This window comes from Sorex fumeus, unplaced genomic scaffold, assembly GCF_029834395.1.
Source record: "Sorex fumeus unplaced genomic scaffold, SorFum_2.1 ptg000083l, whole genome shotgun sequence".
Classification (NCBI taxonomy): Eukaryota; Metazoa; Chordata; class Mammalia; order Eulipotyphla; family Soricidae; genus Sorex; species Sorex fumeus.
The window spans coordinates 11,346,737-11,363,033 of record NW_026606140.1 but is presented as its reverse complement, the minus strand read 5'-3'; the positions used below and the strand labels follow the sequence as shown (position 1 = coordinate 11,363,033).

General features: G+C 50.0%; 1 protein-coding gene across 1 annotated transcript in view; it reads left to right on the top strand.

Moving 5' to 3' along the window:
* Positions 1-16,297, top strand: part of SRRM4 (serine/arginine repetitive matrix 4) — a 163,872-nt gene that overhangs the window by 121,003 nt on the left and 26,572 nt on the right. The window contains exons 3-7 of the mRNA XM_056131027.1: positions 3,224-3,310; positions 6,585-6,656; positions 9,102-9,128; positions 10,905-10,955; positions 14,993-15,091. Coding sequence (XP_055987002.1) covers positions 3,224-3,310; positions 6,585-6,656; positions 9,102-9,128; positions 10,905-10,955; positions 14,993-15,091 — 336 coding nt within the window. The remainder of the gene's footprint in view (positions 1-3,223; positions 3,311-6,584; positions 6,657-9,101; positions 9,129-10,904; positions 10,956-14,992; positions 15,092-16,297) is intronic.

Below are 16,297 nucleotides of genomic sequence, written 5' to 3'. Positions count from 1 at the left end.
CCCATATAGTCCCCTGAGCACTGCCGGAGTCATTCTTGAGTGCAAAGGCAGGAGGAACCCCTGTGCATTGTTGGGTATGACTTAAAAAGGGCTGGAGCGATAGCACAGCGGGTAGGGTGTTCGCCTTACAAGCGGCCAACATGGCCGACCCGAGTTCGATTCCTCCGCCCCTCTCGGAGAGCCTGGCAAGCTACCGAGAGTATTCGATATGCCAGACACAGTAAAAAGCAAAAGAAAAAAAAAAGAACCTGAACTCTGAAGAAGTGGTTCTTCAGTTTTGGAAGACCAGAGGCACTGACACGGAAAGTCAGATTGGCTGGTGTGCAGGGTTGGGAGGTTGGTCCCCTAGGGGTGGGAGGTTGGTTCTCTCCCTGGAGATGACCCTCTGGGCCACAGGTTTTAGGTAGGCTGTGATTTCAGTGAGAGAGAAAAGTCAGTCTTACTAGCTGGGAGATGGGAAGTTCAGCATCAGGTCTGCAGAATTCAGGTCTCCAGGAAGCAGGAAAAGAACTTAGCTCCCTAAGAGGATAAGGAATGAACATTGGGATGCAGAATAGAGGAGAGGGATGGGGATTTCCTGACCATTGAAAATGGTTTTCCAAAGAACTCTGGGTAAACTGAGGGGTTGCACAGATCTGAGTTCACAATGTCACTCTCTGAGAGACATTGGCAGGTTAGGGGACCTTCCCTGGACCTCAGTTTCCACAACTCTAAAATGGGAATACGGAGATGGGATTTTCAAGCCTTCATGGGAGAACTGAAGCAGAGAAAGGAAAAGGGAAGAGAGGAAAGGGCAGACCCATCAGGTGGAGGGATTTACAAAGCAAGTTCACCAGCTCTCCTCACAGACATCACATCATTCTAAATTCAAAGGCTTTTCTGGTTTTCACCCACCCAGTCTAGGACAGCAGTTCTCAGACCTGGCGCCTTTGGGACACTAAGGTTCCCAGCAATGAGATCACCCCTATTTTAGAAGACACACTTTTTTTAAGTCCCTGCCCTTGGGTTGTTGCCCCTTATATTATTTTCTTTCAAATTCCTGACAGCTGTTACACTAGAAGGTATTTCTGTGACTCAAGATGGTTTAGCAGACTGCCACCATTCATTCCCCATACACCCCTCATTTGGCCTCTAAACAAACATTTATTTATTTGGGTTTTGGGCTACATTGGCAGTGCTCAGGGATTACTCCTGGCTCTATGCACAGGGATCCCTGCTGGCAGTACTTGGGGAAATCTATGTGGTGTCAGGGAAAAAAACCCAGATTAGCTGCATGCAAAGCAAATGCTTCACCCACTGTACTGTCTCTCTGGCCTTTTATAACATGTATTAGGCTCTTACACTCCAGGTAAGCACATGGGAGAGAACCCCAGAAGTAATCTAGCACAGTTACACCAGCTGCTGATTTGCTACCTGGTTTATGTCATATGCTTTTTGCTTTGTTAGATGTCAGTGACATTAAGGACTTCATCCTGGTGGTCTTTAATTTTAACCTGTTTATAGTGACTTGTGACAATTGTTACTGTGTTTGGCATATTGAATATGTCACGGGTAGCTTGCCAGGCTTTGCCGTGTGGGTGAGATACTCTCAGTAGCTTGCCAGGCTCTCCGAGAGGGGTGGAGGAATTGAACTCGGGTTGGCCATATTGGCCGCTTGCAAGGCAAACACCTTACCCTCTGTGCTATCACTCCGTGGTATTTGATATGCCAAACACAGTAACAACAAAGTCTCCAATGGAGACGTTACGGGGCCCGCTCGAGCAAATTGATGAACAACGGGAGGACTGTGACCGTGACTGATAGTGACTTACCTAAAAATGGTTTTGACTCAACTCTATCATTTTTATTTATTGGTGTTGCCAGAGTTTGACTTAAATTCTAATCACTTGATCATTTCATTTCCTAGTAACCCTAATGATCTAGCCTCCTAGCCTGGAATTAAATGCAAGAGCATTTTATGGTGTTATCTAACGAGTCAAGCAATTACAATCTCAGCCACATGAAACTTTGAGGAGGCATCTGATGTAGAGCAAAAACTCTCAGGGAAGGGATGACACAGACCTCGATTCAGGTCCCAGTTCAGAGCTTGTCTCACCATACTGCTGCGGGTGACAGAGGTCACATGTTTGCGTCTCATATCCATCACTATTAAAATGAGACAATAAACATCATCCCTCCCATAGTGTTTTTTTTCTTTTTTTGGTAGTACCAAGATAAATATTTTAAAAAACAAACAAACAAACAAAAAACCTTGATGAGGCTGAAGCAATAGTGCAGCGGGCAGGGCACTTGTCTTGCGCAATCAAGCCCAGGTTCCATCGTGGGCCTCCCATATGGTTCCCCAAGCCCACCAGGAGTGAGCCCTGAGCACAGATCCAGAAGTAAACCCAGAGCAAGGCCAGGTGTAGCTCCAAACCAAGTGAAAAACAAAACAAATAAACAGCGATTGTGTTACTTCTAAAGATAATAGTACTATTCTTCTTGGTGTTATATTTTTCCACAAAGGTTCAACTGAATTATGAGGATTTCATTCCTAAGCTGTTTTTCATCCCTCACCATCTCCTTTTGCCATGGGATAGTGTTTAAAAAAAATCCCTGGAGCTTGCCCCAATTATAAAATGAGATAACTTGACTTCATTTAACGACAGCCTGAGTGTTTGAATTTAATTGCACGGGAAATAATTATTCCTGAGGAGTGGAGAGTCGTGAGGTTCCGGGGGGTGGGGGGGTGATAGAAGACGTGTTATCACGTTATACAAGACCTTGGCAAATATACTTTTAATAATCAGCTGCTACTTACCATCCCTGCCACCTCCTATTTCATCTAGTGCAAGAAATATAGACATGATGGTGGGAGGGGGGGAGGGGCTGAACTGCCAATTAATTATTTAAAATGTGATTTATTTACCAAGGCGAGCCATTTGAAAATTCAATAATAAATCTATTAGGGAGCAGTTAACCTCTCTTGCTCTGTTTTAAATAATCAATCGGTGTTGGGGTAGCATTTGGCATCTGTCTCATTAGGTTGGCATGCACTCCTTATTTGAGGCACTTAATCTGAAGTGTGACCACAAGCACCAGGAGGTGGGAATTAGGTGTTCACTAGGGATCCTTCATCTTCCAAGGAGCTGGGCTGTTTCTAGGCAGCCACAGGCCATGGGGGTGTTGGGGTGGGCGCTTGGGGAAGCTCGGACATGTTCATTTTGGATTCGTGTTTCCACAGTGCCTCCCAGGACAATGACAAGACACCGCCACCTGCCTCCAGGGGAAAGAAGAAAAAGAAGAAATCCGCCCGGAAGAAGAGAAGGAGGTGAGAACCCTGTAGGGGAGGAGAAATCTAAAGGATACAATAGTGGCGTGCACCCTGTTAGCGACTCCTGCTGGCTTCAAATCCTTCTCTGCCTCTTCCCCTGCTGTATGACCTTGGGGAGGTCACTTTTCCTCTTTGTGCCATTTCTCTTTCAAAGAGAGAAAGAAGAATCTGGAACTCTTGGGCTTTTATGAGAAGTTCATGTGAAAACTGTAGAAGCAGCTGTCTCCAGGCTCGGTGATAGCTGCACATCTTTGTCATTAATGACCAATCACTCTGAAGCGTCTCTGTTCCTGGAGATGGAATTTTGGTGCTGGAGCATGTGCAGAATTATTCTAAGAAGGGGCTCAGGGGGATCTCCAGGATTTTGGAGTGTTGGCCAGAATCTACCAGGAAAACATGATGCTTCCTCCATTTCATTTTTACTTTTGAAACTTACCCCAATGTTATTGAAATAGATCAGGCATATAACATGCTGTCACCTTTAAGGTGCGTGACATATTCATTTGGTATTTGTATCTGCTGTCAAAGGGTCATTCATAGTAATTTTGTTCAGAGCCACCAGGCCACAGAGTTACAGAATCTGTTGTCGGGACTGGGAGCCTTTCAGATCTATGTTCTTAGTGACTTAGCAAAATCTGACACAGTATTGTTCATTGTTATTGTACAGACAATAAAACGTTCTGAGAATTCTCACTTGTGCCCATGCAGCTTGTTATTGCTATCGAGATGGCATGGTTTGCTAGTGACAATGTTTATGCTTTTGGTGTCAAAATTACCTCCCCTCCCACCGCCACCAAAGTGGCCAACACTGTCCTTGGGTCACTTCTGCTCTTCCCCATCCCTCCCTCTCTTCCCCACCCCACTTGGTAACCTCATTCTCCTGTCAGAGTCCAAGGATCTGTTTTCACTTGCCATCAGCCATCTCTATTCTCCGTTCCTTTATACGCCACCTGTGAAGGAAGTCATTTGAAGCATTTTGACTTCCTTCTGACTTATTTTGCCTCATATGGCACCCTCTAGTTTCATCCAACGGGGAGCAAAATGCAGGAGTTTGTCTTTTCACAGAGCTGAGTAGTATTCCGTGGTGTCTACATCCCACTGTGTGTATAGACCATACTTTCTCCTCCTCTGTCACAGGACATTTGGGGTTCTTTCATATCCTGGCTGTTGTCCTAAGTGCTGCCTTGAACAGGGTGTACAGGTATCCTTTCAGATCAATGCCTTTGTGTTCTTGGGATAGGTGCCATGGAGTGGAGTTTTATATTATGGGTATGTTTTTTTATGAGGCATCTCCATGTTGTGTCCCTTAGATGCCAGAACAGATGATGTTCTGTACAGTATGACTAACTCTAGTCACTATGCTGAACGTGACATCCCAGAACTTAATATTATCTTATTATTGTTATCCTTGTTTTGGATATGAGGAAAGAGGGGCTCAGAGTGGGTTAGAAGAACTTACAGTCTCCCCATTTGACTCCAGCAGAGGGGAATTGTGATTGTGATTGTGTGTGTGTGTGTGTGTGTGTGTGTGTGTGATTGCGAAGGTGTCTGTGTGGTATCACCTATGCACACTTTTGTGCCCTTTGGATGTTTACTTTGTATTATTCCTTTGATTTTTTTGTATTTAAAGAGAGCCCCAGATTTTCTTCTAGACTGCGACTCACTAAACTGAGCACCTGCCAGTGTTCCCAGCAGAGGGCTGGGCAGGACCTGGTGGAGACTCACCTCCAACCTCAGAGGCAGTACTTGAGGAAACCTGCAGAAGGCAGCAGAGAGCAGCGTCTAAGTGATGAGCTGCGTCTCTTGAATTTTCAGGGACCTTGTTTCGTAGACACCACTTTAGCCTAGTTCTAGGAGGACCTGGCCCAAGAGGACCCAGACAGGAATATGAATAAAAATCCTGAGTTCTCATATAGGGTGAAGGGTGATAACTTAAGTTTCCTGATTTTAGGGGTGAGCAGGAGAATTCTTTAAAAGCAAATCCCAGACATAAAGCTTCGCCTACCCACCATTCACCTATCATCAATCCATCAATCCAAACCATCCACCCATCCATTGACCCACCCACCCATGTATAATCCATACACCCACCCACCATCATCCATTCACCTCTCCATCCACCCAGTCATCCATCCACCCATTCACCCCTCCATCCGTGCACTTACCCACCATTCATCTATCCCATAAATATTTGCTAAGCATGGGACTGGGGACAGACATTGTGATGTCTTGATTCCTTAGAATCAAGTTGTTCTCAACCATGCATTTCCCAAATGCTTTTGTTGGCCTGTAACACAATTGTGTGTGTGCATGTTTGTGATGTGTGTATGTGTGTTTTAATTATTGTCCTTTTTATTGGTAACTAACATTTCATAACTAGATATCAGATGAAAATAAGGATTTCTAGTGACTTATGGGAAATACACGTGTCTGGGAAGTTGTGTTCACGTCCCCACAGCTCATGTGAGCTGCAGCCAGGCCTTCTGTGAGGTTCCTCTGCTACACTCCATACGGTGGGAGCCCCCGTTCTCCTACTGCCTGCTATAGTTATTCATGTATGTAGCCTGAGAGGCACGTGTGAGTTCCAAGCTCACATCTGCTCATTGGGGTCTGCCTTGATTCTGTTGGGGGGCCAATCAGAGACCTAGATATCAGCAACGACATGCCCCAGGAGACATCTTGGGGAGCTGGCAGAGTGAAGACTGGGGTATGGTTATCTGAAATGTTGAGTCAGAGTCCAAAGTCTCTGGGTGGGAGGTGGGGGAGTCTGTTTCTTGGGCCTTGATGGCATATCCCCATGGGGACTGGACTACAACCCAGCAAGGGGAGAGAAAGAGAAGGGTAAGGTGTGGGGAATAGGGTCCAAGAGAGGCCAGTGGTACAGAAGAAGATCATCAGGGTGTGGGAGAAGAGTAGAGTTTTCCTGGTCTGAACAGAGGACAGCTCTGGGTAATGTAGGCACCGAGATCCGCAAATCTAAGCTCATCTGCTTCCTAACTGTGTGTCTTTGGTCAAGTCTCCTCACCTCTCTGAACATCTTCCTTGTGAGTCTTTTTTGAGGAGACAAGAGACTTAGCAACTAGTCTTACCTTGTTGGTGTGTGACTGGATTTGAGGAAAATGACGCCATCAGTGACAGTGGAAGTGACCGAGCTTTGACTGAACGGTGCCGAGTGTTGCTGAAAGCCATTGGGGGGACTGGAGGAGGGTCTCTGAAGTCCCCCCTGGCCTGGAAAAGTCCCTGATGAACTGTATCTCACCTCTTCTATCAGGTCCTCATCTGACAGCCTGTCACCTGTCAAGAAGAAGAAGAAGAAAAGTTCCAAAAAACACAAACGACACAGGTACGGCTCTTCTTCACCCAGCAGCTGGGGTTGGGGTAATGGGAAGGGGCAGCTGAGAGCTAATGTGGGAGCCTGTTTCCTCCGACGGCAGTCCCCAAGCAAAAACACGAGGCCCAGCCAGACAGAGCCAAGCCGGAAGGGTCATTGGTGACCGGAGACGGGGTGAGGCCTCCACGAGCGGCTACCGGAACCCAGGAAGGATACAATTCAGTCCTTGGGGGGAGACGGGACTGGACCCCACTTTCAGCATCCTGGACCAGGCCTTAAGAAAACACAGTGTCTCTCCCTCGCTCCGCATTCCCCACTCCCCAGACACGGTGGAACAGGAGCCAGAATGTGGAACAGGAGCTGGAATGTGCCCCTGTGTGGACAGAGTCACCATGAGTTGGGCATGAGTTGGGTTTCCGCCCCAGACACTCACTCTCCACACATTTGCCGGCACACACACTCTGGCTCTCACATACGAAGGTTTGTGGCAGGGAAGGCTGACAGGAAGAACAGACACCTGAGAACTCAGATGGGTGGCTTTGGGGCCTTTTCATTTGCCAAAGAACCTCCCTTCTGTGGCTCCCCCATTTCTATACGTTTCTGAAGCTTGGGGTCCTGGGGACAGGAAGCTGGAAGCTCCAGGTAGAACTTGGTTTTTTGTTTGGTTTTGTGTTTTTTTTTTTTTTTGCCTGTGGTTGATAGGGTAAGAGTGGCTTTATATTCTCTTTTTGCTTATCTGTATCTTCCAACTTTCCTACACCAATTGTGGATTATTTGTGCAATTAAACAACCTCATCAGGAAGAAAGGTAAGAGCTTGTTTAGGTTGTCCCCTGCATCTCACCCCTGGTTTCAAGGCACCGTTGCCCCAATGTCGCTGTTTACAGGGGCCGGAGAGATAGTTCAGTGGGTAGGGCATTTGCCTTGTATGCGACCAACCCAGGTTCGAGTCCCAGTACCCCATGTGGTCCCCCAGCACTGCCAGGAGTAATTCCTGAGCATGGAGCCAGGAGTACCCCCTGAACATTGCTGGGTATGACCCAAAAAGCCAAAAAAAAGTGGTTGATGGGCAAAGCAGCATTAGGTCCAAACCTCTCCCCGTGTGGCATCCTTTTGTCGAAGTCATGGCCTGCCTGAGGCTGGAAGCTACCAACTTGGCCCCCTCCAGGGCTGAACTGTTCATCCCAGTGGGGGGTGGAGGGGGGCTTGTCCATAGCTTTGGCTTGAAGACCTGATGGCTTCTCGCTCAAGTGTTTCCTCTCGCGAGACTTTGCCTGAAGGTTAGGAACTGGCCTTTTCTGCCAGCTACAGTCAGCTCAGGAAAGGCGGCCAGGCCAACGTGAGAGAGTGATTAGGAAGAGGAGACTTTGGTCATCAAGCTTCCCAGCCCCACTCCCGCAAATCACCACTATGTCGTGAAATGTTTGGTTGGTATATTTTTTGGAGGATAAAACTAGGCATAAGGGCATCACTGAGATTTTTTTCTTCACTCAGTTAACAAGGTCTCAGGGTCTTATAAAAAAATCCCATTTTTTTCACATCTAATTTCTCAAATACCCATGATGTGTCATAAATGAGGTGTGTGGGCTCCAGAAACACACCAAAGTCCCAACCCAGGATCCTTCCCTTTGAGTCCTTCCCACTGTAATGTGAAAATAGGTCATTGTACAATGCAGAGCTAGTCCTAGGTACTATAAATAAGGCTAAGCTCAGCAGCTTGCCTGGGGCTCAGGGGAGTGGTGGGGGCAGGGGTGTGAGTAAGGGGGTAACCAACCCACCTGAGAGGAAAAGGCAACAAGGCAAAGACAATGCATGAGTGGAGCTTTGAGCAAAGAGCAGGAGTTACACAAGCTAAGCTGTGTGTCCCTGGGCAGCTTAACCAGCTTCTCTGAGCTTCAGTGTTTTGCTTAAGTGGAGTTAGTGGTATTTTATGGGACTTGGGGGAAGACTGAATAAGACTCCTTATGAAATGCTTGGCATAGAGACTGGTCCATGATTATAATAATAGTGGTGGTAATGATGATGATGAAACCCCAAGTAGAGAGAAGAACAGACATGGGACTTGGGGGAGGTCAGGAGGAAGAGGACTCTCCCTTGAGTGCTCCTGCCTCCTCCAGCCCCCATGGACCACATCCAGGATAGTCTGGCTAATACTTTCAGTGAGGAAAGGAGCCCTGCTCCCCTTCAACCTGGAAATGCCAAGTCGTGTCCATTTTCTCTGCAAGCTAAGAGGGATGCAGGGTGGGCTGGTTGTCCTGCCAACATGCACGACTGCCAACACACTGACACATTGATCCCGGGAATAGAAACTTCAGACTCACCAATATTTGTTTTCTTTCCTCCTCCTCCTCCTTCCTCCCTTCTTTGACCTTTCTTGCCATTCCGTGCTCCTTCCTACCCTCCTCCCTCCCTCTTTGTCATTTCCTTCCTCTTTCTCCTTTCCCCCCACCTTCAATCAGGTCATTCTCCAAGAAAAGAAGGCACAGGTAAGCATGTGCTCAATTCTGTATGCTCACCTGGGCTTCCTACACCCCCGACCCACCAATCCGGGGGTTGAACAGCTTCTAGACAGTCTCCAACCTCGTGTTCTTCTTCCCCTCTTCACCTTCCTGGGCCTTTGCCCTCCAGAACAAAGCTTTGTTTGGGCTGGTTTCGGGAAAAGTTGAGTCCAACTAGGACAGCTAGTGGTTCCCATGCCAACCCCTCCCTGCAAATTCTGGTGACTGTTGTCTGTTGTGTGTCTCCCCACATGTAGAAATATTGGGGGTGGAACAGATAAAGACACATCAGCCTCAGTCATTCCACCAAAGTCTTCCCAGCTCTCAACCCAAGGGACCAGGACCAAATCCCACAGAGTTCACCCCAAAACCATCACCTGCAAAGTGCTCACTGTACCTGGGTCCCTGCACTAAGCATCTCATCCCCTTCACTGTTTTGCGCAGTGGGGGTACTTATCATTCCCAGTTTATAGATGAGGAAACTGAGACTCAGACAGGAGATGTGGGGGCAGGAACCCAGACACGCAGCCAGAATGTGGCCAGGCTGAAAATCAAACCAAAGACTATTATAGACTGTGATGGCTCCTTAAGCAAATAGTCACGTGGGAAGTGGGTTGTCTGCAGAGCCCTTTCACACACTAGGTCTCCAAGTGACATGACTCAGAAGACTTATCCATCCACTCAGTGGTCAAGAAATAGCCCCATTTTGTGGCCACAGAAGCCAATTTCCCCCAGGCCACATAGCCATGAAGCCTCAGAGCTGAGACATGAACTTGGTGGGTGTTCCTGCCTCTTCCCCTGCCCAGACTGAGTCCCAGACACGCAGGACTCCCCACAGCTGATGCCATGCTGTGATTTCAGCTGCATCGATTCCCTGCTCCCCTTCCCAGTGACACCTTCTCGAGGACGTTCGGAAGCCAGTTAGGCTGGAACTGCCAACTTCCATCCCATCCTCTGGGATTTTATATGACCTTATTGGGCCCACCAACACCCCAGATCTCTGATATTTTTAAAGAGGCCTAAGAAAATCGCGTGCTTGACCTTCATGGGCGTTTCAGAATCCGTCACAACTCGTGACTCTTCACAGTGGCTCCCTGGATGTCCCATTCGATTCTCATAAATGGATCTGAAAGCCTGAACTCAGGGAATGGAGGGTCTAGGGCCCTGTTGTCGCCCATCTGTGCATTCCCAGCCAGCTTTTTCGATCTTACATCTGTAAAACGTTGCATCGATACACGGTGCCTCTAACCTTGACTGTAGGAAAATAAGTACTTGTTAACCCATAGTTTCCAACGGGGTTCCTTCCTTTGATGAAGCCTTTGCAAAAGGCAGATTTTATTGTTCGCTTTGGGAGAGAGCTACGACTGTGGTTTTCTCTGCACCCCTTTCTTAGGTGAGGTGTTGGGTTAGGTCAGTTCCTTTCCCAGAATATTTTGGGTGAAAAATTTCCCTGGCCTTGAAAGTCACTGGCGTCTGTTCCAGGCCAGCCTTGACCTGGAGACCATTCTCTGTGATATGGAATCATTTTAAGTCCTTTCTTGTTTTTGGGGGGAGGGGGTCACATCTGCATACTCATGGAGGTTGCTCCTAGCTCAATGCTCAGGAATCACACTGAGCAAGACTGAGGAATCAAACCCAGACCTCCTGCATGCAAAACACACACGCCAGCCCTTTGAGCGCTCTCCCCAGCCCTTAGCTACTTACATGCTCCTATATTCACCCGGAAATTTTCCTCCTTCAATTAATCGGCCATTTCTCTTTTAGCTCCTCTAGCCCAAAAAGCAAAAGAAAGGAAGAGAAGAGGCACAAAAAACAGTAAGTGAAGACCACCCTCCCTCCCCACAGCCCCAGCCCCAGCCCCATCTGGGGAAGGCACAACTCCGGCTTATGGAGCTGGGGGTTCCCGGCCTTTGAAGAGTTGTGTGTTACTTCTGCAAAGCCAAAGGGGAGAGAGAGAGAGGAGTGGGACAGGAGGAGGAAAAGAACAAGGGAGCCAGAACTCGGCACTGATGTGTGCAGCAGTGGGGTGGGGTATGCACGCATGCACAGGTCATGTCAGTGACCGTGTGCAGACGCATGTCTAGCTGCGGGCGCATGGATGCGAACTGGGTGCCCCACACTTCCCATGAGTGCGAAACCCCCGGTGCCCGTGCATGCCTTGTGTGTCTCTTGGTAAGGTGGGGTGGCTGTGTGTGGCGGGCACCCTGAAGGTGGTGGTTCATGCCCTCCTGGCACGCAGATGGAGCCCACGTGGGTGCAGAGTGGGCAGTGTGGGCGTTGATGTGCATTTCCAGGAATTCTCAGCAGTGACTGGAGCGTCTGTGCGCATGTGCAAGACGGTTCGCTGCGTGTGTCCAGTCGGCAGGGCCTGCTTAGGGTGCACATCACATGGACTGGGCTGGGAGTGCTTCTTCCTGGTGCCCAGAGGCATGCTGGGTGGGATGAGTAGTTAAGGGGTGGGGAGGGGAGCACGATCACATCTATGTGCCCGTGTGTGTGTGTGTGTGCCTGCGTGAGGCGGAGCCCCATGGGTGGGGGTGCTCTGAGCACCCACCCCGGGCTCCATCTGGGTCATGGTTTATCTCTGGTGGTAGAAGCTCCAATCAGCCGGCACCACCTGCAGAGTTCAGTTCCCAGGCAAATTAAAAGTAAATTTGGTTACAACCCACCTACTTTACATCCTGCAAAGCCCGAGCGCGAGTATTTTCTAATCAACTACCATTTTATCTTTTGCCAAGAGGCTTCTAAAGTCAGGATGAAAGGCAGGGGGATGAGACAGGCCCCGTGGGTTACTTCAAAGGGACCCTCCACTCAAGGTCATTGCTGCAAAGGGCACCCCCAGTTCACCACCTCAAACCCTGGGTAGGCTCCAGAGGAGGCTGTAGAGCTTGGAGTGAACTTAGGGGACTTCCCCCTCCTCTGGCTTGTTTAGTTCCAGTCCAGAGACGATGAAGAGTGTGTGTTCACAGACTCTCTGCGGAGAAATCCACCCCACCTCTCAGCTGCAGTATAGACAGCCCCTGAGCCAAGACTGCTGGTGTGTGTGTGTGTGTGGGGGGGGGGGGTGGAGGAAGGGGGCGGTGGCTGAGAGACCCACACCCACCAGGGGAGGGAGGGGCCATCAACGAGATGAGAAGTACCCTCCAGAGGCCTCTGTCTCTTGGTGCCAGCAACTGGCAGAGATCCAGAAATCACAGGATGTACAAGTCAAAGACACAATCAGGGACCAAAGAGATGGTTCAGGGGTTAAGGCTCTTCCCTTATAGACACTGGCCTCCAGAGGTCGCTCTTGAGCACTGCTGAGTGTGGTCCAGCCCCCTCCCCACAAAAGACTGGAGTAGGGGAAGGCCCCCTCTAAAATAAATTCCAATCATACCCCTTGGTCAACTTGACTTCCAAACAAGTGACCCCAGGAGTGATCTTTAAAATCAGTCTTTAAAAAAGGGGGAAGGGGTACTGGAGTGATAGTATAGTTGGTAATGAATTTGCATTGAACGTGACCAATTTGGGTTCCATCCCTGGCACCCAATATGGTTCTCCTGAGCACAGAGCCAGGACAAGCCCTGAGCACAGCCAGGGTTTGCCCCAAACCAAAATCTCTGTATAAAATTTGGGAGGGGTTTCCCTGAGCTCTGTGCTCAGGGACCACTCCTGGAAGGGTTCGAAGCGGCGGAGGAAGCCGGTCTGATGATCCCTTTCCAGCACCCCTGGCTCCTTAGCTGGGATGACCAGGCAGACTCCTGATGAATCATCTCTAACCAGAAAGCTTAGGGGCTTCACTCCCTGTGATACTCAACCCAGCAGAGGGTCACCAGGATCTCACTCAGGAGTAGATCGGGTGTTGGGTAGTAAAGGGACGTCAAGCATGTGCCCCAGCCCTTGGTGCTGTTTCCCTGGGGCCTTGAGCAGCCTCCTTTGCTTCCACATCCCTCACCGGGCCCTTAACATGAGCAGGTCTCAGGGGGTGGCCCACAGCAGACACTCATCACACATTCTCTCTGGACATGGGTAACAGGGCTGGACAGCCCAGGCCCTGGGGGTCCCCCCCCCATGCTAGTACAAGTGCTGGGGGTAGGGAGAGGACTTGCTGCAGGAAGGGGTGTGCAGGCTGGGGTGAGGGGTGGCATTCTCGGCTGCAGGTTAGATGAGAGCCCCTGTTTCCTACTCCGTGTAAAGGAACGAGTAAGAGCACCTTCTGGAAGCCTTGCTGTATGGATTGGGGGTGTCCTTTAATGGGCACAGTTGTGTAAGGTACAGTTTAGGTCCCTTGCCACCACCATTGTCACCGTGATCTTCACCCCATCAGGAGGAGGACCGGGCAAGGGGAGCAGGGCTGCTTTGCTTGTCTTGGTTTTGGGGTGGGGGGTCACGCCCATTGGTGTTGACAGCTGCCTCCTGGCTCTGTGCTCAGGGACCACTCCTGGAAGGGTTCGAAGCGGCGGAGGAAGCCGGTCTGATGATCCCTTTCCAGCACCCCTGGCTCCTTAGCTGGGATGACCAGGCAGACTCCTGATGAATCATCTCTAACCGACATTGGCTTCCTGGCCCCAAAACCATGGGTATTTGCTGCCCATTCTCTGGGCCCTCTGCTAGCACAGTGCCCACTCCAGAATTGCAGGGGACTAGTGGGTGTGTACCTCAAGAAGGACTGTTATCTCAGGAAGGGTTAGAGTTTTTGTTGCCTTTTTCCATGAATACTGTGCTGGCCTTCCCCCCCCCCCCCAACCCCCACCCCACCCACCCCACACAGCCTTTTGACTCCAGGTAAGGAAACTGGACTCTGGGTTCCAGGTCTGAGGTTACAAATGGGCAACCCAGAGGCCTCATTGGTGCTGCGAATGGGCATGTTGTACCCCCCCCAAAATGTCTTATGTTTCTTTAAAAAAGAAAGAAGTGAGCTTTCATTGAAAACACGAATATTTTATTTAAATGGTAGACACGGTCACAGTCCTCCCGTTGTTCACGTTGTTCATCCATTTGCTCGAGCGGGCCCAGTAGCGTCTACATCATGAGACTTGTTGTTACTGTGTTTGGCATATTGATACGTCATGGGGAGCTTGCCAGGCTCTGCCGTGCAGGCGAGATACTCTTGGTAGCTTGCTGGGCTCTCCGAGAAGGGCAGAGGAATCAAACTCGCGTCAGCCATGTTGGCCGCTTGTAAGGCGAACGCTCTACTGCTGTGTTATTGAGCCAAATTCATCTAGCACACCATGGAAGAAGAAAACAAAATTCTGCTGATCATTCTACAATATTTAGGTGTTGCCCTGAAATCTACTCTTTGTGTTTTTGTTGGTGCTACTTGATGGAAAAGATGTTTAATGAGAAACTTTCAGAATATATATACATATATGTGTGTGTGTGTGTGTATGTGTGTATGTATTTGAGCCCAGGGTATGGAGTGATAGTGTAGTGGGGAGAGCATTTGCCTTGCATGTGGCTGGCCTGGGTTTGATCCTTGGCACCCCATATAGTCCCAAAGCACCACCAGTTGTAATTCCTGAGCACAGAGCCAGGAATAACCCCTGAAGATCACTGGTATTTTGACCCAAAAAGAAAAAATAAAGATTAAAAATGAGCCTCAGGGCCTCCGAGATTGTTTCTCTGTGCTTGGCTCACAGACGTGTGGGGATAGCTGGGAGTGGGGAATCTTGTGAGCACTAGGAGGAGGGCCCTGCCAGTGTAGGTCGGGTCTGCCACTGGGACAGAGGAACTCGGCTCCCTTTTCCCACACTCTGGGGTTCAGTGCAGCTAGGGAGAGGCTGGGGGAATTGCCCTGAGTGAACTTGAGGTGCACGAGTATCCTCGTCCCTCTCTCTCCTCTCTGATTCGCTCCTTCTCAACTGCCTCCCAAGATCACGCAGCCGGGCTCGAAAGTCTCACCGCCATGGCCACCGCCGCTGTTCCTCGCGGTCCCAGAGCTTGGAGTGTCGCTCCTCCAGCTGTGAGAGCAGGTAAGCACCCGCCCCAGGCCAGGTCTGCCCCATGCTGTCCAGGGCCTGGGCCCAGTGTCTGGCATTGTCCGGGGGACACACGGTGGGGGAGGTGGATCCTGTCCCTGTAGAAAATGGCTGTGGACACAAGGAACTGGAGGGTCCAGGGAGCAACACTCAAAGGACTGGAGCACAGGCAGACATGAGACCCTAAGTTGGATCCCCAGCACTGCATGGTCCCAGATCACGATCCTGTTGGTTTCCAGCACCTCCAGGTCTCAAACAGCACCACGCCACTGAACTGAAGTGTCCTACCATCAGTCCCTCACGGTTGGGTGAGTGTGACCAAGAATGTTCCTCCAGCCCCAGGCCCCAGTACCACTGTGGAGGCTCTCTACAATTTTGAAAAATAATAATAAGCTTGCTGCTTCCACGTTCACATTGTACACACTCACACATGCAGTCCTTGACCCATGCAAGTGTCCCCCATGGCCCCAACACCCTCTGAGGTGCTAACTCTGCCCACTTCAGCTCACATGGACTCCCTACAGCCTCAGAAAGTGGGAAACATTGGCATCCCACTTTGAAAGATGAGGAAACTGAGGTGCAGGGAAGGGAAGGGATTTGCTAAGCCGTTGGCTACTAAGCCATGGGGTAAGCATGGAACCCGGGGAGTCTGGATTTGGCATACTCGCCAAGGGTGGGTCCCAGCACAGAGGCGCCAACCAACCCAGCAAGGATCAAGTCCTGCCCCACCCCCCCAGTCAACACCGCCTAACCTGGTCCCTGTCTTTGCTTCTACATCAATGACATTCATGGCCCACGTCTGGCGTTGTGCCCTCTCGGCTGCCATAGCCGGTGTCTGAAGACACCCATTCTGAGAAAGAGCTCCATTCCCCTGTGAGGGCCAAGATCTGGTTCTGTAAGTGCCCCCAAAATCCACCCCACACATGCTTCTAAAAGATTCCCCCAGGGAAGCGACATAGCATGGCATGTGTCTGTCCATCCTGCAAGGTGCAGTCAACACTCTTGGTCTCCGCACCCCTTTCCTCCCACCCCCAGTCTGTTCATGGGGCCCTCTGCCTGGTGGAGTGGGGCTGTCTCACTGACTGTGACAGCCCATACATGGCACTGGTGGGTGGAAGGAGCCCAGCCTGGTGACTGTGATTGACAGCTGAGGTGGGCACTGCTTCCTGGGACTCAGCCCCAGCGCTGGCTTCAGGCTGC